At 48.4% G+C, this 22,439-nt stretch overlaps 1 protein-coding gene across 1 annotated transcript in view; it reads left to right on the top strand.

Moving 5' to 3' along the window:
- Capn2 (calpain 2) overlaps positions 1-18,937 on the top strand; it is a 51,364-nt gene extending 32,427 nt beyond the window's left edge. Inside the window, exons 9-20 of the mRNA XM_029475802.1 lie at positions 1,553-1,730; positions 3,329-3,340; positions 4,217-4,428; positions 6,150-6,186; positions 7,317-7,382; positions 8,608-8,665; positions 12,259-12,323; positions 13,210-13,278; positions 13,578-13,656; positions 15,328-15,444; positions 15,878-15,936; positions 17,958-18,937. Coding sequence (XP_029331662.1) covers positions 1,553-1,730; positions 3,329-3,340; positions 4,217-4,428; positions 6,150-6,186; positions 7,317-7,382; positions 8,608-8,665; positions 12,259-12,323; positions 13,210-13,278; positions 13,578-13,656; positions 15,328-15,444; positions 15,878-15,936; positions 17,958-17,981 — 976 coding nt within the window. The 3' untranslated portion in view covers positions 17,982-18,937. The remainder of the gene's footprint in view (positions 1-1,552; positions 1,731-3,328; positions 3,341-4,216; positions 4,429-6,149; positions 6,187-7,316; positions 7,383-8,607; positions 8,666-12,258; positions 12,324-13,209; positions 13,279-13,577; positions 13,657-15,327; positions 15,445-15,877; positions 15,937-17,957) is intronic.
- The last annotated feature ends 3,502 nt before the right edge of the window (positions 18,938-22,439 follow it).

Genomic DNA, 22,439 nt, shown 5'->3' with positions numbered 1-22,439 from the left:
GGAAGGAAGGAAGAAGGGAAGGGAAGGGGAAGGAAGGAAGAGTTGACTGAGGCCAGGCCGTGTCAGGAGAGGGCTCCTCCTCTGCTCTGCTCTCTTGATCCCTTTGCTGATCTCTTCTGTTGTCCTCACAGCTCAGTCCTCTCCTCCTCTTTGTCCCCTAGACCTGTCTGATCTCGATGACACTGCCAGTCGTAGGATGGAGTGTACATAGAGTACTGGGAACTGTCCCAAAGAGCTTCATCTATGTATTAATCTTCTCGAAGAAGTCACCCATTTTCCTTTCCAACTTGAGGATGACGGGACTGGGCCAAGGGAAGTGGCTGGTCCAAGGCCACAGAGCTTCCTGGGGTTTGAACCCAGGCGATGTGGCTACGAAGTCACTCTTACTCTGGAGGCAGGCCATGGTCATATATTGACTCTTGTTGCAGATGAGGAGACAGAGGTTCGAGGTGATATACCAGACCAACAGAGCAAGTAGACTAGCTGGCCAGTCCCTCCAGTCCCAGCACGCAGTCACCAAGTGGCAGTTCTAGAGGCTACCACTGAGAAGCCCCTCTGCCACCCACAGGAGCACCCTGTACCCGTTAGATGGGAGGTCCACAGATACTCTCTCAAGGACCTCAGAGTGAATGTTCTTGGCCTTGGGGACCCTTTGCCTCTACAGTACTTACTCAGTGCCACCGAGGTAGCCTAGAGCTTCATACACACGTGAGTGTGTGCCAACACAACTGAGTTTAAAGAAGCAGTTGTAACATGGCTGCCAACACTGTGAGACCGTGTTTCTAATTCTACCCCAGAGGTCATTGCGTGAGGGGTGGGAGGCAGTCAGATGGCGGGGGGGGGGGAAACCTCAGGGTCTTCCTGCAGGTGGGCTTTGGAGGTATGGGTTGTAGAGGTACCATGAGGGTGAACAAGAGACACAGATGCTTTTGGTCTTTGCATTTGCCAAGGGGTGGGGGCCAAAAGACAGGCACAGTGTGGGAAGATGTCCTTAGGGAGCACCAAGGCAAGCCAGCGGTGTAAGGGCAGAAAACAAAGAACAATTCCTGATTTAGGTCCTCCTGAGATTTATACTGTGCCAGTGGCCCTCCATTTGCTATGACCTGGGTGATAAGCCTTCGGGAAGACTTCGTAATGAGACCAAGACCGTAACTCTGATGGGAGTGATTACCTCACATGCCTGGTGCCCCCGTTCAGTCCCTAGTACTTGCAACCCCTGCACTGCAGAGGTAGAGTCAGGAGGATCAGAAATCCAAGCTCATCTTCAGAGACATAAGCAAGTTTGAGGCCAGCTTGAGCTATAAGAACTTGGTGCCAGAGGAGAGAACCCGAGGAAGCAGTCTCCTCATGATAGCTGCAGGCATAGCACACCTCTGTCAGTATCCACTCCATCTAAAGGGTTGGTTTCCTTTGGCCTCTTCTGTGCTTCCTCGTCTCCCACCGGCTCCTTTTTTCTCATCCTTGACTGACCAGCTCAGCCACAAGGCCAGGCCCGCCCCAGTTCTCAGCTCCTGGACATTTATTTATTCAGAGCTGGGTTCCTCTGACCCTGTTCCACAGATACCTTCTGGATGAACCCTCAGTACCTAATTAAGCTGGAGGAAGAAGATGAAGATGATGAGGATGGGGAGAGAGGCTGTACCTTCCTGGTGGGTCTCATCCAGAAGCACCGACGGCGGCAGAGGAAGATGGGCGAGGACATGCACACCATTGGCTTTGGCATCTATGAGGTATGGGCAGACGATGGGTGGAGCTCTGCCTTGCCCTGCCTTCTCCCAGCCCCAGCAACTCAGACCCCAGAGGCAAGACTTGGAATAAGACAGAGGACAGGGAACTTAAGCCAAAATAAAGATGCCAGCTCAGCCAGACTTAGCAGTAGCTGACCCAAGGTCTGTACAGCTGTTTGTGTCCCCAGGGACCTTCTGGCCCTTCCTGGGCTCCCACGAGTTCCGTGCTTGGAAAAGACTTCAGTGTCCCTGTTCACATTCCGTAGTCCTACAATTCTGGTTGGCCCAGCAAACTCAAAAGAAAAAAAAAAAAAAAAAAAAGACTTAAGCTAGAACAGAATATTCTAGAGCACACCAAGACGTATTGTGAAGCTTATGGCTCCTAATGGTCAGAGACCAGCCAAGTCTTTGGCCTGGATGGGCAAGAGCCCACAACAGAATAAAGAAGTGTCATTGTGCTCCCCGGGGACCTGCAGGCTGCAGCTCTGCTCTCACAAGCCCCTAACTGCTCAAGGGGCCCTCTGTCATTCCAAGCCAAAGCAAAGCCCGCCTGCTCAACTGCGCCAGATGGGCAGCCTTGGCAAGGCCATCTCTCTCTCTCTCTCCTTCAAGCTAAGGGCTAGAGCCAGGAGACCTGACTCCATGTGAGGAAGGCTCAGCGGCAGAAAACATGGCCTTGCTCCGCAGATGGGCAGAGCACTGAAGACCTCAGGGTGGCTGTACAGGTGCCTTTTTGTTTAGTGAGTGAAGCCCGGCAATTTGCTGGACTCCTCCTGGTCCTGCAAGCCCAGCGCCGGTCGTGGCCCCATGTTTAGCAAGGTCACGTGGTAGCCTCAACATAACTTTGGGTAATGGTAAACATTACCAAGCCAAGCCTTGCCCACAAACTCCAACCACACTCTTAGCACTCTGGGAAAACAGACTAGGTGTCAGGGAGAAGGTCCGGCTCCTGTGCGCATCCCTGGCAACATGGCTGCTTCTGATTGGCTGCTGATCTGAGCTCCACCCACCAACCTGAGAAATGGGGTTGGCCAAAAACCATCAGTTGCAAAGTATACCTGGTATATTCTAGGCCTCTGAAACGGAGGCTCAGAAGCTGAGGACTTGGGCAGAATAGCTCAGAAATGCAACGTGAATTGTGTCTGCTCACCCGTGCACTTGGAAGTCCAGTCCTGGGCTTTCAGAGGTGGGCAGGATGTTGCCCGTTATCAGTCCCATTTGACATGTAAGAAAACTAAGGCCAGTGAGGGGAAGTGGCTTAGTGGAGGAGATCCATACAGACTGGATGTGGCTGGCTTCCTCCACCTGTATTCAGTCCTACTTTCCCTGAACAAGAGGTGGGTGTGGGCTTCCACACGGCCAGATGATAACCAAAAACAAGTCACCACATGCATGAATGGTGGGTGGTAAGGGCCCGTGCGCCGTATCACCGGGTCCTAAGATGGTTTCCTTCCAATGTGGCCTACGTACTTTGAGTTGCAGTGCTGACCTAGTTAATAATGCCGGAGCTACCTAGAAAACACTCGGTGAAGAGTCGGGCACAGTGCTGATGTGTTCACGTCTGCTTCCCAAATCTGAACCAGGCCTCCTTTGTTTTTCAGGTCCCAGAGGAGGTACGTCGGGCACATGTCAGTCCCCAACCCCAGGCCTCCGCCTGCCAACAAGATTGAGGCTTAGCCAATCTGAACTCAGGGAGTAGTGGGAGCTTCGGAAGGGGCTAATGGCTGAGGGATGAGTCCTTGACTCCACAGAGGCCCCGTGGAGGTGGCTTCAACTCTGGGGCCGACTGGACTAAGCTCAGGGCTAAGTATCTAGAGAGTTCATTAGTTCTTACTGTTTCCCCATGACCCTAGAGTAGCCCTGAGAACAAGCGGTGGGGAGGGGGGAGGGGGAGCAGAAGCAACTCCCAGGCTACATGACCTTCCTCCACGCATGACATTCTATCTGAGCTTTGCTTTCCTTTCCAGTGTAAGTAATTAGCCATCACCCCCCTGGGCACTGTGGGCATGAACTGGGGTACAGAAGGCCACAGTTAACAGTAATAAAATGCATAGCAGTCAAGTGACTCAAAAGGCCATTTATTAAATGGCCACACCAGGTGCCCAGACCCATCCATGGGCATTCAGATAGACAGTTGAGTTTTACTGAGCTGTGGGCCCAGCCCTGGGTTATATCTAGTTTGCCAGCTGGGCTCCTTTCTCTGCCTTGTCTTTCCTTTTGTCAGCATGTGAAACACAACCCAGAACAGACCTGGGCCCTGCGTGAGGGAGGGGCCTCTGGCACCCTGATTGTCACCTCGGGCAAGGTGGACGGGAAAGGGACATTCCTGTCACACCTGGTCATGCCTGAGCTCCTTACTAGTCATGTGATGCTTGGGGTGGAAATTTTGATCCCTGTCTAAAATGATGCAGGCATCATCCCATTGTCCCTCTGGGAGTGAACGTGACAAACTTTCAAGCTCTGTCCTCATTGCTTTGTTTAACCATCAGCTAACAGGGCAGACCAACATCCACCTCGGCAAAAACTTTTTCCTCACGACCCGAGCCAGGGAGCGGTCAGATACCTTCATTAACCTCCGAGAGGTCCTCAACCGCTTCAAGCTGCCCCCGGGAGAGTATGTCCTCGTTCCCTCCACCTTCGAACCCCACAAGGATGGCGATTTCTGCATCCGAGTCTTCTCGGAGAAGAAGGCTGACTACCAGTAGGTTCTACTACCTCTCCCTGTTCCCAGCCTTGGTCTGCCCTTCACCTTTCTTTTGCTCTAATACCAGCAGCACTTGACAGGTCAGTGTAGGGCTGGAGAGCTCTACTCAAGGAAAAAGCCACTCAGGACATCTTAAGTTGGAACAGGGCAGCTGGGGAAGGGAGTGGCTTGCAGTCCAGTTTCACAGTCTGTCTATGAATTACCAATCGTTAATATCATGTTAATGGTCCGTGTACACCCTCTATGAGCTTAAACCTGGCATAACCCTTGCTTTCCCAGGTCATGTGTAATGGATAATGTCAATTTCCAAAACCTTCCCAGTTTTAGTCAGGAAGTGTCTGGTGGAGCCTTTTAAGTAGATATGACAAGTTTCCACCATTGTCCCTGTGGCTTCAGCTCATAGTACCGTCTGCTACCCTGTCACCCTGTCAGTCATTTAGCCAACAGACAGAACCACCCCTGAGCAGTGTAAGCCCAGGAGGATCACTGAAAGGCTGTAGGGACCCCAGCACTGATGGGGCACCAGGGACAAAATGGGGAGGACAGGTCAAGGGCATTCTGGAGAACCATAGTTGGGACAGCCTTTGCCAAAGACCCAGAGGTCCCATAGATTGTGTCTGATGGGGTGGGTATAGGCCAGTCTCTACCCATCACCTCCTGTGAAAGGAAGAGGCGGAGGGAGAGAGACCAGGGTACCTTTGCTTCAAGATAATACAGGACAGCAAAAGAGCTTCGGTTCCCAACAGCTGTGAACCAATAAATGCCACTAGAGCATGACGGTGGCTCCCTGCCATGACAGGTCCTCCTGTTTGATTGAAGCTTGCTGCAGGGAAAGGGCCGAGTCATTTCACTGGGGGAGTCCCAGTGTGTCCAGCTTCGTCTCCACTGATGAGATGGAGTCAGGCCCTAATATCACTGTGAAGGCTCTGCTCTGGTCAAACCCTATCCTGCTCTTCTCCCAGGAAAGAGTTAGTCCCCAAGGTAAGCTTTCTGCCACTCAAAGCTGCTGCCCTCACCTAGAATAGTCAACCTACTGCAGATCCCAGTTAGTAGCACTTAGAAGTCCCTTTACTCTCTCGTGACAATTCAGGCCTGCAGGTGGGACTCTTAGTAACCTAGTTTAACATTACATGCTCCCAAGGGAAGCCTTCCTAGGCTTAAATATCCTCAGCAAAGGACCCAGCTTGTGTAAGGGACTGTATGAGAGTAAGCTAACTTTGCCATCAGGTTCCATATGGCTTGCTCCAGCCCAATGTGGGACAGAGTCGGAGGTTCATACAAGCAAGGATGAGAGCTTTCTCATGGCAAAGAATGTTTTAGATGGAACTTCAAAGTTGTCCTTTGAGACCAGGGATGTAACTCAGTGGTAGGGTGCTTGCTCAGCTTTGTGAGGCCCCAGCACTTAAAAAAACAAAAACAAAAAACCAAAACAAAACAAAACACCAAAGCTAAGAAACAGATGCCAAGAAACTGTCTAGCCAGAAGCTAAGTGAGTCTCAGAGCCCTTGCTCTATTCCACACGGGAAGCTGTTTGATAAAGACTCAAAGCAACAAAGTATCTCTGCCCTGGCTACTGTTGCCAAGGGGCTGTGTTATCACAGAAACTCCCTGTGCCACAGCATGCTGGATGTAAACACTGCTGTTCCATCTCAACTTCTGCAGAACTTCTGGTTCACACTCTCCAGCCCCCTAGTAACAAAATATCCCTCTGTTTCCAGAGCTGTTGATGACGAAATCGAGGCCAACATTGAAGAGGTATTTCTTCCTAGCTCTCTAACTCTGTGCATTTGATGGGCACACAGTATGTGACAGAGAAAAACACTGCGGGGGTGGGGGTGGGGGTGGAGTGGGGGTGGCTGGGCTGTGTGAAGACACTTTGAAAGCCAGGCTACAGCCAATCTCTTGCTCATTAAAGCCTGAGGGGTGGGGAAGGACAGATCACCAATGCTGCACTCAAAAGGCTGGGTGCTGGTCACTCCCTCGCTCAACCTCACTTTTATCATTTATAAAATGGACTCAAAGGATGATGAGATTCCTCACGTTTCTGAGATTTCCAAGAATGGTTCAGTGGTAAATCCCAAAGGGCTTTTAGGGAATATAATACAGGACGTTCACCCAAGGCCCAGTCTTAGCAAAAGGACTGCAGGCTAGAGAAAGGAAGGGGTCTTGCTTCCTCTCGCTGAGGCCCTGAGCTGACTCTGATTGGATCATAGTTGCTGAAGTCTGGTGTTTGTCATATGTACCCAGTGAGACACCAAACGGTTTGTAATTGACTAAACTATTCCACGGCATTCCACTGGGCTCCTGTTGGATGGACCATACAAGGTCATTTTAGTTAAATATTAAAGATACTTGGGATCACAAGAAGTTAAAGGGTAACCTGCCTGCGGTGTGGTTTCCACTTCCTTTCATGGGCTTTAGCTAAAACAAAACCAAACACCTTACTTAGCTGGGCATGGTGGTGCACACCTGTGACCTCAGCACGGGAGAGGTACAGGCAGGAGGATGAAGAGTTCAAAGCATCCTTGGCTCTACAGTGAGTTCAAGGACACCCTAGGCTACTTGAGATCCTGTCTTGAAAAGGAAAAAAAAATATCTTAAAAGACAGGTGTGGTGACACATACCTGTAATCCCAGCACTAGGGGGAAGAATGAAGAATTCAGGCCATTCTTAACTACATAAGGAGTTTGGGGCCAGCTTGTCTCAATACAAAGCAAAATAATTAATTCTTCATATTGCCATTCATTGTAAGGCCAGTATCCTAAGAATTCTGGCCTAAGGGACAGGAAGACTGGAAATGGGGGGGGGGCACCATGGGAGGGGGAAGGGCCCTTGCTGTCAATCTCCCCTTTAACAATTTCCTGTTTCTGTCGCTCGACTTCTAGATTGACGCCAATGAGGAGGACATTGACGATGGATTCCGAAGGCTCTTTGTTCAGCTGGCTGGAGAGGTAGGTGTCACCGAGGTCCGGCTGACATAAAGAAGTGACTTCCTGGAGGAGACTTCCATCTAAGGGGGAAGAAAGCAAACCAAGCAAGAGCTGAAGAATTGTCCCTGTCACTCAGACTCTCAGCTCAGCACCCCTTGTTCACATCCTCTCAAGCCCTCTGCTGCTGACTTCTGGGGCAGCCCTCTTCATAAGATTCTCATGTTGAGGTTTTTTTGTGTGTGTCCTCTCTGTCCCATGCCAACGGAGACATGGAACTTGACTCCCAGTCTTGACCTCCATACACATACCTGAGATCAAAGGGTCCCATTCCTCTGGAATGTAAGCAGTTTACACCAAAGAATTACTTGCCTTTTTCTTGAACTAGTTCCCTAGCTCTACAGTCCCACTATAGAAACAGTCCGCCCTTTCTTCCCAGCAACTCCAGAAGCAAAGGGTTGTTCTCCACTGTGTAGCTCTCTCCAGTGTAACCATGAAGCAGGCTCATCACAGTGCCAAGTCAGATGCTGTTCATGCTGAGGCACCACCTGTCTCCCTCCCCTCAGGTTCTCAAGGGAAGGGGCCTCAGAGAAACTTACCATCCCCACTGACTGAACCACACACATCCCTCCACACACACACCCTGGGCCTTATCCATGTTGCATACATTATACAAACACATCTAAGTGAACAGAGTTAGTTGGACCATGTCTGAGGGACTCTGGCAAGTGACCCCAGAGAGATGAGCCATCTTGGAAATAGCTGATTTTTTTTTCTTTAATTTATTTATTTACTCACTTATCAGCCCTCCTCTCTCCCAGTGCCCCTCACACAGGTCCTCCCCCATTCTCCCCTCCCCTTCTCTGAGAAGAATGACCCCGTCCCTCAGTCACGGCAGGACTAGGTGCATCCTTTCCCACAGAGGCCAGGCAAGGTGACCCAGGAAATGGCTGGTCTTAAGCAGTTTCAGGAAGCCCAAAGTCTGAGTTGTAGAGGGTAGAGAAGGCCTGCCAGGTAGGAGGGATGGTTAGAGAGCACTAGGCTGCCACAGAGAAAGAGTGACTGACTAGACCCAGTATGTGCCCTCCATTATGATAGTATTGCTAAACACAAGCCAGGGCAGTACTTAGTGTAGGCTGGGGACAATAGCACCAACATCACTTAGGTTGTTAACAGTACATTCAAGATTGCATGGCTAAGATGCTAACCACAGAGAGCCCATAATGATGTTGTGGTCATATGTCCACAGGATGCAGAGATCTCTGCCTTTGAGCTGCAGACCATCTTAAGAAGAGTTCTAGCCAAACGTAAGTGTCCCCTTTGCAAATCCATCATCATACTCTTCCCTCTTTGGATGTGAGGGGACATGGGATTCCCCCCTTCAGGCACAAGTCAGCAGCTGTGGCTAAACCATCACCCTCTGCTCCTACACCGGTGACTTTTGCACTGTCAGCACTGGGGAGATATAGGACAGAGCAGACTCTGGGTGAGGTCATGCCCTAGAGCAGAGGTTCCTGGGTCTAGAGATCACAGATCAAATCCAGGTTCTTCCATGTAGGAGCTCTGTGATCTAAACCAAGTTTGACCATCTGTCAGACTCCCCCCACCCCCATCTGAAAAATAGACATACTATGACTTCCTCTTCCCAGTGGTGAATATTACTTCGTGAGATAACATATAAAATCTGCCTGCACGCTGTAAATGGAAGCTCTTATAATGACTGGATGGTAAGAAAAGGCTAAGAGGCCCAGAGGATGGACACCACAGTCCTGAGTTTCTAAGTTCTCTGCCTACCTAGGGGAGAGGTCGCCTGTCACTGATTGGCCAGAATGGCGGACAATATGCCATCTTACCCACAGGCTAAGAGAGATTGATTGCAAAGTCTCAACTCCTCACCTTGAATTAAATGAGCTTCAACTCACTTGAGCCAATGGGACAAATAAATAGCGTCTAGATTCTGGAAATACATGCTCAAGCCCAGGCTGGAGGCGTCCATAGAGCAGGGAACAAGACTAGGTGGAGGCCTGAGAAAGAGGCAGAGCCAAGGATATCGCAGCTTTTTCTTTTTCTTTTTCCTTTTTAATCTTATGGTTATTACTTTAAAATTTTCTTTGCTTTTAAAAAGTATGGCTATTAATTTTCACATGTATATATGTGTGCACGCATGTATGTGCACATATGTATATGTGTGCACATATGATTGTGTGCACATGTATCTGCACAGAGGTGTGTGTGCACTTGAACTCCACAGTACACACGTAGAGGACAATATGCAGGAGCCGTTCTTTAATTTCTACTGCATGGGTTCTAGGCATTGAACTTCGGTCATCAGACTTGCTGACAAGCACCTTTTACCTGGTGACCCATCTTGATGGCCTTTTTGGCTTCTATAGCCTAGAATGACCTCCTTGAACTTGGTGTGTAGCCCAGACTGGTCTTGATCTCACAGCAGTCCTCCTGCCTTGGGCTCATAAGTATTGAGATTATAGGTGTGATCAGCCATGCCAGCTTTTCTAGCTGTTTCTTAAATAAGAAGTTAGCCAAAGGCCTGGAGAGATGACTCAGCAGTTAAGGGAACTAACTGCTCTTCTGAAGGTCTTGAGTTCAAATCCCAGCAACCACGTGGTGGCTCACAACCATTCACAATGAGACCTGACGTCCTCTGGTGCGTCTGACGACAGCTACAGTGTACTTAGATATAATAATAAGTAAAATCTTTAAGAGAGAGAGAAAGAGAGAGAGAGAGAGAGAGAGAGATTTAAAAAAAGAATTGATCCAAAGACTACTGCTCACCTCCCCTGCTGTTGCTCATCCCTAGGGAAGAGGGGAAATATATTTCTCCCACCTCCAATCCTTACAAATCATGATGCCCCGACATGATAGTGGATAGTTAGCATGCCATGCCTGAAGTCATGCAGATTAGAAACAGGCACACACATCGTGACATCCCAAGCATCAGCTCTACCTGTCATAATGGATGCCCCATGGACTCCAGGGACCGCCGTTCCATCTGACACCACCAGATGGCCTCCTACTTGACCCCTCCGAACAAAAGCAAATCCTTGTTTTAAAGCCAAAGAATAGCCCAAGGTCTGTAGGGTCATCCATCCTTGGTGTGTGTCCCTCACAGACATGGGAGACAGTGGGTTGCAGCATGTGGTTCGTGCTGTAGGATAGCATCTATTCTTCACAGAACACTCAGCAGTCAGAGTGAGGGTGGCTGGAGCCAGCATCCAGGCAAGCCAATGCAGGGCTTCCCCAGGGCTGCGCTCAGCTGCACTCTCCCTCTTCCAGGACAAGAGAATAATAGTCTTTACCCTTGTGGCTGCCTGGCACAAGGATGGTGAGAGGACTCCTTGAATGTTGGCTGTAGTGCATGTAGAAGACAGAGTCTCTTTGTCTCTCACAGCTGGAATGCAGGAAGAGCCAGGCCATGCTTGGTCCAGCCTGCTTCTAGTTGAGGAAAAGCATGTGCTGTTGAGCTCAGGCCCCTCCCCTGCCTGCCTGGTGACTCCTGCCTTCTGCCTAAGTGTCCCCACACAGCCTCATGACCATACTGGACAATGGGTTGCTGTCTAATGGAACAAGTTTAGTGTTGAGATGTAGGCCCAAATAGTCTACAAAAACATCACCAAAAGGGTTATTCCGTGTCGCCTGGAGAGATGGTATGGGGGTAATGTGCTTGCTGTGCTGGCACGAGGGCCTGAGTTTGAATCCCTAGAACCCACGTAAAGCCAGGCACAGTAGCATGCACCTGTAACCCAGTGTTCCTATGGTGAGATGGGAGATGGAGACAAGAGTCCCCAGAATCTTATGGGCATCCCAGTCTAGCATCCACAGGGGCTAACAACAAAGAGACTCTGCCTCAACCAAAGTGACAGGTTAGTACTGACACTCAAGGCTGTCCTGACTTGTATGTACCATGAGCCATGGTACATACCCATCCATACTCATACACATGCAAACACATCCATCATACACATACATTACTGTCATTCTCATTACACACCCACACACATGCACACACACACACACACACACACACATGCACACACACACACACACACACACACATGCACACACACACACAGTTGCTCCTCATGAAGCCCGTGGGGAGTGTGACAAGAGTCTCATGCCACCTGCCACCACCAATGGGCTCACCTAGTAAGGTGCAGTAGGTTCTGGGTCCTCGGATCTCTCTGTCATCTCAGACAGAGACACAACTGTCTGCAGATGGACCAGTGGATCTGCTGCCTTCCTCTCTCTGCTCGGAACCTACAATGAACACACGTGCTCTCTGGCTGTGTGTGACCAGCAGCAGTTTTCCACCCTGTCAGCATTTAAAGGCCCAGCTATAATCAGGTGTGATAGATGGCACATGCCCATAATCCCAGCCCTTGGGAGTGAATCAGAAGAAGTGCTGAGTTTGAAGCCTGCCTGAGCTCAATCACAAAACTCAAAAAGTCCAGTCATATTTTTTTTTTTTTTTTTGGTTTTTCGAGACAGGGTTTCTCTGTGTAGCCCTGGCTATCCTGGAACTCACTTTGTAGACCAGGCTGGCCTCGAACTCAGAAATCCGCCTGCCTCTGCCTCCCGAGTGCTGGGATTAAAGGCGTGCGCCACCACGCCCGGCTGCTCAGTCATATTTTTTTATTCTTTTATTGCTTATTTTGATATTAAACCCTGTTTAATATGTCCGTGGCAGTTATACAAAGAAATCAAACATGTCTAAGACTTTCTGTACCATCCCCGTTTGACAGCCAGTCAAACATGGCTAAAGTAATCCAATTGGCTGCTGTAGTGGTCAGCACAGAGGAAGAACATGTTTATCTTTGTAGAAAGTTCTGGGAGACAGTGCTGGTCTGGAAGGCTCTCCTCATACATCTATTTTATCTTCTAGGCCAAGACATCAAGTCAGACGGCTTCAGCATCGAGACCTGTAAGATCATGGTGGACATGTTGGATGTATCCTTTCACACGCTCCAGAGAACAGAGCCTGCTTCCTCAGAGAGGGGAAAGTGAGTCCACTCCCACCTGCCCTCAGAGGCTTGAGGTGCGGACAGGCAGCCTGGCAGGTCTGGGGCTAGAAACCGGGGCCATACACTTGCCATCTCTGGTGTCTTCTTGGGTGACATCATTCTCTTCCTTTTCCTAAGCAGAGCTTCCCTAAACCATAGTGGGTCTGACATGAATCCGTGTCCTTGGCAAGATTTCCTTCTAAAACCATGTGTGGCGGCGCACTTCTGTTAATTCCAGCATATGGTGGGGAGCAGGAGGATTTCCAGTTTGAAGGCAGCCTGGGCTACATAGAAAAACTGTCTCAAACAAACAAAACGTTTCTAGAGCTGAAGATGAAGATGTCTGCCTCCTCTGTTATTTGTTCTCTTTGGCCTATCCCCTCTGGGTTGCCCATCTGTCCCTGGAGCAGACTAGCCATGCTCTCTCCCCATTTCTAATGCTCAGTATTGGAACAGTCCCCATGTCTATGACACCGTGTCTACTGGCCGCACGGCATTTACCTATGACATAGCTCCCTTCACAAGACGCCTCTTCACAATACCCAAATATTGCCCAAGGGCCCAGATCTGTCTCTCACCTCCTAACAAACTGTCTAGTGAGATCTGGGGGCCCCATAGCCCCTCAGTCAGCAGACAGCAGGGCTCTATCACACCCTTCCTGCTGTTCCCTTTTGAGGAAACTCAAGGGTGTGAATGAAAAGCAGAAGGCAGCTTCTCTGTGAAACCTCCCTGTGCTTGTGTTGGGAAGACCAACAGAGCCAGCCCGTAGGCCAACTGGATGCCATTGTACCCAGTGAGTGCATACTCCAGGAGCTTTCCTTAACCGAGGGCAGGAAGACGGGAGTGGCAAGCTCGGCCTGAAGGAGTTCTACATCCTCTGGACGAAGATTCAGAAATACCAAGTATGGGCCTGGGTACCCTGGGGCAGGTAGATCAGTGTTGGGGAACATCCTGGCATATATGTTAAGATGTAACTGTTCTGGAGGGTAGGGGCACAAGTCCTTGTATGCAAGGACTTCGCAAGTGACATAGCCTTGTCCTTTCCTTTGCCTGATAAGTGACCAGAAATGAGGTCACTGCCAAGAGTTTCCAGAGAAGGCTGAGGGGAAGCCCTTCAAGCCCACTCAGCAGACACCTCACAGGCATCTTGATACTGTTTTGCTTTGGGTCACGGTTCTAATGAGCATTTTGCGTGTTCCAGAAAATTTACCGGGAAATCGACGTGGACAGGTCTGGAACCATGAATTCCTATGAGATGCGGAAAGCACTGGAAGAAGCAGGTAACACTTTAGACCCTCCCCTCCTCGCCTGTGTTTTCTGCTGAGCCCTTCTATACTGTATAACAAAGCTTTGCTTCTGGGTCTGGAGATGTAGCTCAGAGGTAGAGCTCTTACCTCCCATGCACAAGGCCCTGGGTTCTATCCCCGGGAGCAGCCTGGTAGAACAAGCAGGTGAAGCCAGCTTTCGAGTGTGTGTGTCTTTCTTGGCGTGTTTGTCTGTGTGTATGTGCACATGTGTATCCTTCTTCATACTCCTCACACTCTGCTGCTGCTGCTGTATGTGTGTGTGTGTGTGTGTGTGTGTGTGTGTGTGTGTGTAGTCCTCACACTTTTCCCTGCAAAGCTGATTTGGTAGAATCTGACTGTGTCAGCCTTCAGGAAAGCCCCAGCAGAACAGATATCAGTAACTAGGATGTAAACCTAGCAAAGACCAACACAGGAGACCTCTGTGCTTTGAGGACAAATCTGACTACAGGAGACTCCAAACAATAGTGATTTAAATAGGGTACATCTTTCCTTCAAGCAGCCAAGGCTGGGATGGGGCCTCCTATTGTTAGCACTCCAGGTTCCTCCTATCTATTGCTTAGGGATCTGGGACAACAGGTCACCACCATCACATGCTGTCAGTAAGTCCACACACAAAGGGTTCCTTGCTTTTGAAGGCACACCCATGACTTCTGCTCACACACACCATTGGCCAGAACTTGCTCACAGTGTCTCATACAGCAAAGAAAGCTGGGAAATACTGACAACATGCCCAGCCAGCCATGGGCCTGTTGAAGTTCCCTTTTAGTTCACAAGGAAGATTTAAGATTAATTAGTTTGCCACAATCAGTTCTCTGTTAAAGCTAAACCTTCCTAAAACTAATCTCCAAGAACTAAGTTAGAAAAAATGGCATCATAGTTATCAATACAGAGTAGCAAGACCATTGCTACTGACTGGTTCCCAACACACACTGGGCAGCTCACAACCACAACTCCAGCTCTCAGGGATCCAGCACCCTCTTCTGGCATCTGCAGGTACTGCATACAGGTGGTGCACATGTAGAAAAGTGTGCTGGTTCAGTGGGCAAGAGCAACCACTGTGGATCCCAAGGATCCTGGTTCAAATCTCAGGAAGTGCTTCATGGCTTACAGTTGTCCGAACTGGCTGGCAAGATGGCTCAGCGGGTAAGAGCACTGAGTGCTCTTCCAAAGGTCCCGAGTTCAAATCCCAGCAACCACATGGTGGCTCACAACCACCCATAATGAGATCTGACGCCCTCTTCTGATGTGTCTGAAGTCAGCTACAGCATACTTATGTATAATAAATAAATCTTTGGGCCAAAGCAAGCAGGGACTGAGCGAGTGGGGCCAACCGGAGTGAGCAGGGTTGATAGGAGCAAGCAGAGGTTGTAAAAACTCAATTCCCAACAACCACCTGAAGGCTCACAACCATCTGTACAGCTACAGTGTACTCACATATATAAAATAAATAAATAAATCTCTAAAGAAAAGCAGGTACACACATATAAATGTTAAAAATATAAAAATAAAGTGATGGGGAGAGAGAGGAGAGAGAGAGAGAGAGATTGGTTCCACAGCATGCGAGGAGAGCTAGATGGTAGTTCTGACACTGACAGAGCCAAGCAGTGGACCTGACACTCACAAATGGTTCCTTGTCCCCTCCAGGTTTCAAGCTGCCCTGTCAACTCCACCAAGTCATCGTTGCCCGGTTTGCAGACGACGAGCTAATCATCGACTTTGACAATTTTGTGCGATGTTTGGTCCGTCTGGAAACGCTATTCAGTACGTGGCTAAGGCCTCTCTCGGTGGTTCTGAACTGTGGGTCCCAACCTCTTTGGGGTGTGATGACCCTTTCACAAGTCTCGCCTAAGACCGTAGGAAAACACATTACCATTCATAACAGTAGCGAACTTCCCATTGCGAAGTAACAATGAAAATAATTTTATGGCCAGGGTCACCACACCATGAGGAGCTGTATGAAAGGGTGGGAGAGCAAGGATGCTTGAGAACCACTGGCCTATCTCGTCCTTCACGGGTGGTTGGGGGGCCGGGGTGCAGTCACTGGATGTGTCTGTGAATTGAGAATAAATTTCCCTGTCGTTAAACTGGGGAAGCAGGGAAGAGTAGCATCCAACAGAAATCAGCTGCCGCACCAGACGCTGCTGCAGCCTGCAGCTCTGCTCCCTCATTCTCACACCCTGACCTCTCTCCGCAGAGATATTCAAGCAGCTGGACCCTGAGAACACTGGAACGATACAGCTCAACCTTGCCTCGGTAAGTCGACAGCTCACACCGACCCTGACTCCTGGGAAGGCTGCTGCAAGATGGGTCAGAACAGGCTACTTTGGGGGCTACCTCAACAAGTTGTTCCTGGGGTAACTGACCCGAACAGTTTGTTCCTAGGGTGACCTGAACAGGCTACTCCTAGGATGACGTTCTTTTGAAATTTTGCTTCTGGATTTTTTTTTTCTGGTCTGTTGGGGATAGGCCTGTAAATGGTTGGGAAGTCCCATGATGCACTTTGAGTTGCTATTTCTGAACGACTTGCTTATTCTCCAACACACCTGGTCCTCTTGTCCCATGAGCTTTGACTGGATCATAAGCACTGGGTTAGACTAAGGTGGCTGGGTATACCAAATGGCTGAGGAGAGAACTGGTCAGCATCTGAAAGAATGGGCTTGTAGAATGAAACCCTTAGGGTAGAATCAAGGCCCACTTCTAGGATGACCTGCCTGCCATTCATAGAACATATCTACTTAAAGCATTTTCTAGGACAAATACTTCTCTCCACTCTCTTCTCTTTAAAAGGAAACTAACAACAATCACACATATTTGCCATGATAGGCTTAGTGTCTGGATCTCAACAACACATCTCTGAGATCAATGTGGTAGGCAACTTCACCGAAACCAAAGCGTAGCACATCCCCTTGTAATCCTGCTAACAGAAGGCTCACACTCACAGAAGCAACTGAGTAGTAGAGAGCCTGCTGAGCACTTATAAGGCCCAGGTTCAAGTCCCAGCACTGCAGAAAATATTAAAATCAGCAAAGAATCCAAGACCACATGAGTGCAGTTGGTCCCAGAGCTTGGTGGGGCATAGTCCACAGAAGGATGCTGTACTGGGTGCGAACACCACTTCTCCGTGTCACACAGGACAGCAGAATGGCAAGACACAGTTAACTTTTTTTTTTCCCTTGAATTTTGAACTCTGATGCTCAAACAGCTGTTCACTGCTCTGCCATGTGTTTAAAGTGGAAACCTTTTAACCAGTTACAAATGACCAGCTGCTTAAAGCTATATTGTTTTATCACCTGGAACTCACCCTTAGCCTAAGCCTGCTGTTTAAAGGGAATCAATACAACTGGAACATGAAACACGCCATGCTAGGTTCTAGAAACTAGCCTATTTCCCATTTCTGCAGGACAGCCAACTCTGGCAACCCCACCCCACTCTCTGCTCACACATACTGGCTTGTCTATGCCGACCAGCCCTTTCCCATCTCCTAAGGAATGTGTACCCTCCATTTCACTTACCTTTCACAGGTTCCCAAAGTTCCCTTAGGAGACATTGCCAAGGAGGAGCCATGACTACAAAGTTGCCCCTTAGTTATGCTGTGACTTCCATGATTTCAACCTCAGTTGTGGGTTATATAGCCCCAGCTGTCCTTTCCCAAGTCCTGATGAGTTGGTGTATTCCACATCAATTTAGAGTCTGATAGAGTTCCTATCATTCCACTATAGAACTGACAGTAGAACCAAGGCTGAAATCAGAGGGGTTTGGATGTTCACATCACAAACCTACTTGTGTGTGTGTGTGTGTGTGTGTGTGTNTGTGTGTGTGTGTGTGTGTGTGTGTGAGAGAGAGAGAGAGAGAGAGAGAGAGAGAGAGAGAGAGAGAGAGAGAGAGAGGTTCTCATTATGTAGCCCTGGCTGTCCCAGAATTCTCTATGTAAACCAGGCTAGCCTCAAATTCACAGCAATCTGCCTGCCTCTGCCTCCCTATAACTCAAGGTATGCGTCACCACACCTGCCCCCAAACCTCTGATGTGGTGTGTTGAGGCAGAAGTGTGAGGAGCTGGTTCACATGTTATTTGAATGTCGTATTCAATACTACATTCACGTATTCAATACTACAACAACCACCAGTTCAAATCACACAAATTATCAAACTCCTAAGACGAGACTCCAGAAGGTGGGTTCCGCCATCTCCAGAATAACTCAAAGCCACCCATAAGGTCTTTCATTTTAACAACGCTCCCTGAATGACTGTTTTTTTTCTTTTTCATCTTTTCACAGTGGCTGAGTTTTTCCGTACTCTAAAGTTACATGCCTGGAGAAGTCTCGTGGAAGAAAACAGTCAATGCCTACACTTAAACACTTTGTATCTGGACCTTGAACTTACGGGAACATTGACTTCATTGGATGATTATAACTGAAGAATATAACCGTCTGGGATAGATGAACTTTCCACATATCAGAGTAACAGATTTGCATATTATTAAGCCAAATGCAAATGAATTGCATAACCCCTGGTAAGGTCAGAGGAAGCTTTACGCCTGTAAATAGTATATCCTTTTTACTTCTACACATTGTCCTGGCCATAGCAATATTAAATCAGGAAGGAATGCAGAGAACTTTAAATAACTGGGCAAATAGTAAGCCAATCTCAGAGGCCACAAGGCCTTGATGGGACTATATGAAGAAATTTTAACTTTTAAATGCAGTGGTGGCACCTGCCACAGCAGCCCAGAGACTGCCGCTTGCCCTGAGCGAACTGAGAAATACAATGACGAAGTAGTCTGATGGAGGCATCTAAAGAAACCAGTCTGATGGAGGCATCTAAAGATGGAGCCAGGAGTGTCTGACACAAGGCCAACCTGGGCTGCCTAGCAAGACCCGATCTCAGAAAATAAATGCCAATTTTAAAAAAAGGGCATGCTTGCTTCCATCATTTGGTTCTAACAGAAGATGGTTTTTATACACCTTTAGCATTCTTAAACTCAAGTCCTTGACCATATTTGGCCTTAGACGCTTAGGTCTGACAAGTAGTAAGTAATGAGATCATTCTGACCAACTGAGCCAGGTGTGCCATCTGCAAGAAGATCGTGATAAACGCCAGGGACTGTGCCTACGGCTGGGGAGGACAGGGCTCAGAAGATCTTCTGAAAACAACCAAGCTGGCTTCTTCATCCTGGGAAAATGCTAGCAACCATACAGACATATTGCCTTATCTACTTCCAAACGTACTGTTAATAAAGAGTTACAACGCAGTCGCACCATGCCTTGTTTTTCTTCATAGAGCGTGGCCCCCATGGGAGGGCTTAGGAGCACACAGGTAACAGCTGGGTTCTACTGACATGAGGTCTGCTGCTCTGAAAGTTCAGACACTGAGAAGGCATCTTGCCTATAATTAAACTACGGAACTGTACAACATTTTTAAAAGTCTAGTTCAGAAGTGCTGGTCACTCTGGCAGAAAGGACAATCCTAATTTCACCTGCTTGGTCTGGTTTAGGTCGGTTTTGGGAAAGCCCCCTATATCATTGTTGGCTCCAGAGCTTAGGCCTGCTTCTGTGGGGATGGGGGGCCAGTGTGGGAGCTGAGAAACCCACATAGTAAATCACTAGTCTAGGGCTAGGCCTGTCGCTGGTGATCCTTGAAGAATCACAAAACGGGAAGGGAAGAAAGAAGGCAGCATGATGGGAAAGTGCTACCCACTATTTCATGGACAGTTTCGTGGGTAGATCCTCACCTCCTAGGGGCAGGGAATATATAACAGGACTGCATATAGTCCAGACAGATCTGGACCTATGTAGCTAACATTGGCCTTGAACTCCTGATCCTCCTGCCTCCACCTCCACAGTTGGGGAATTATAGCACCATGTCAAGTAGTAGATGGGTTTCTCCAAGGTGGGCTGGGAAGGCTAAGAAGTTGGGCAAGTGTGTATGGAACTAACTCAGGTCACTGGATTGAGCTTCCTCTGTTCAACACTGAGGGGTTTCAGGATAGGGGGGAATGGATTGTTTTGGGACTATGGGTGACCAGAGTAGTGTTGGTGAAGGACTGAAGATGGGATTGGATGGAGGAAGGTGATAGAATGTTTGAAGTCTGAGGTTAGGAGACCTAGCAGGGAGAGGGTGGTGATTCCAATAAGGGCAGCAGTTCTAGACCCGGGTGGGAGTGAGGGCAGGGGTCCTGCTGTAAGAAGCTGAGAGGAGGGTGGTCTTGGGTGAGGTGTGAGCTGGCCCCTCCCAAGTGGCAGAGGCTACTCTTGACATCACTAGCTGGCAGCATGTAGCCAGCCCATCCGTTGCTCTCCCTGATGCCAACTCTGCTCTTTGTTGCAATGAGGACAGGGTTCAGTTCCCTGCACCCCATGGCAGCTCACAACTTGCTGTGACTCCAGTTCCAGTGGATCCGATGCCCTCTTCTGACCTCCATGGGCACTGCATGCATGTGGTGCATAAGCATATAAGCAGGCAAAACAACAATGCACACCAAATAAAAATAAGTAAGCCTAAAACCAAAAACCGGTCGGTGCTCATTTTACAGGGAGGAGATAGACTCCCAACCTTTTTGATGCCATGGGAACTGTTCTGGCCTGCATCTCACCACCACTCCTGTAAACCTCTGCCCTGAATTGCTAGCCCACACCTGCCTTAGCTCTTCTGTGGACCGGACACATTCATCTCTTCAGTTTTTCTTCTCAAAGCTTCTCCCCAACAGCGTCACAATCACACACCTGCCCCACCCTGACCCGTCCTTCCCCAGCACCAGGGATTCTAAACTGTCCTAGATTCACTTCTTTGTTCCCCAAATCGCTTCTCCACCTGGTACGGTCTAGCTAATTAACAGCCTATCAGTCTTCTCACATGGCTACGACCCAAGTTATCTCTCATGTGCTCCTAGGTACACCTCCAGCCCCCAGGCCCCCACCACCCACCCCCGCCAGGCTCTGCTGCCTCTCATTCCACTCAGTTCTTCCTCTGACCTGAGTCCACATTCCCCTAGTTTCCTCCGGTCCCTTGCTTTTGTCAACTGTGACTCCAGTCACATGACACCACCTCCAGCCAAGGCTTCACCTACTGTATCTGAGCAAAGTTTACACTCTCCTCCTTAGCATGGCCCACTGCACAAGGCTTCCTTCTCCCTTTTGTAAAAACAAAAAGCACCTATAAGTCCTGCTGTTAGAATGACTAGCACAGCACACACAGAACTGAAGAACAGTTAAACTGCTGGATAAACTATGAGTTTGATATAGCCATTGAATCCTAACACACAATAGCAAGCAAGCAACAGAATACAGAATTGTTTCCAGCAGGCTCTCAGCTATGCAAAAAAAAAAAAAAAAAAAAAAAAAAATCTAAAAAACGAGACTACAAAATATACCCAACAGTGTCTCTCCAGTGTCCACTGCCTACTCTACACAAGACTTCCTGCTTTGTATATAAAATTTGGAGTGAAATTACAAATGAAATAAATTATATGTACTTACGTAGTATTAAAAGGAGAGAAAGTATTAGACTGAGTTCTGTTGTAACAACCACTTGTGGCTTATTTTCATCATGATTTGAAGACAGATTGACAACCCACAATTCTGAGGTCTTAGAAAACACTGAGTACCAGAGATTATTTCTGTTGAGTCAATTGTTATGTAAAATCTGGCGAGAACCGATGCCTTCATTGTGTAATTCCTGTTGAAGTCTCATAGGCATTGTTTAAGATGGTTTGCATATATGAGGTCTATGTGATTAGATCTTCATGTAAAGTCTGAACATCTGAGAATCCCAAATACATCTCTAGTGTGGGTGGACAAGGAGTTGTAGAATTGTACTGCAGAGGATTAATGTTGCTATACACAACTTGGGGGCGTGAATAAAAAGCTGTTACTTAGGAACCTTAAAAAAAGAAAAGGAAAAAAAAAAAAAAAGAATTAGCCCTAGACAGAAGCTGCATCTAAGGCCGGTTAGAATGCTTCAGGTCCAGGGCTTAATCACTGAATTTGGGGCTAATTTTTGGCCCCTGAAAGCCACCTCTGTGTCAGACTAGCATCTGGTAATAGATAAAAACTGTTTCTGAGTCTATTAACCTAGAGTCTAAGAATGTCATCACATAGCATCTGAGACCTACAGGAGAATCCCCATCTTGCACAACTGCCTCTCTGATGTACCCACCAATGTCTTAAGTTGCCTTGATTTGTGAACTATAACCCTTGTGGAACTGCTTCCTTGTGGGAACACAGGAACCCAGAGTGACCTGGCTCCATAGATCCTGGGCCTTGGTCATTCAAATGGACTGAAGACAAACGGTTTCTTATTTCCTTGAAAGCTGTGTTACTTTGAGTCAGTAACTTTTGTCTACACTTTCAAGTATTAGTCCCAAGAAGCTTTGGTACTTTAATAATAAAACAGATAAAAACCTACCAAGAGAATACAAAGGAATGGTAAGGGTAAGGGACTTGCAACCAGCCAACAGCCGGCTTGGCTTCCTTCCCTACTTCCCACATCTCCTGCTTCTATAGACTTGCGAAAACTCCTCGGCAGTCTCCACAACCCCTTAGGTCTCACCGCCTGTGTTAAGAGAACAAGTCTCCCAGAGGTCAACTGTCTCGGCAAGGTCGTACAAGTAACGACTGCAACAGTTTAGTTCTAGAACTCACGTCGTATTTGTCTCCTACTGCAACAGCTCATACAAATCCAATGGCTTAAAAACATATCCATGCCAGGCAGTGGTGGCGCACGCCTTTAATCCCAGCCCTTGGGAGGCAGAGGCAGGCGGA

Source organism: Mus caroli, chromosome 1 (genome assembly GCF_900094665.2).
Source record: "Mus caroli chromosome 1, CAROLI_EIJ_v1.1, whole genome shotgun sequence".
NCBI lineage: Eukaryota > Metazoa > Chordata > Mammalia > Rodentia > Muridae > Mus > Mus caroli.
The sequence above is the reverse complement of the archived record's forward strand: the minus strand, read 5'-3'. Positions and strand labels throughout refer to the sequence as shown.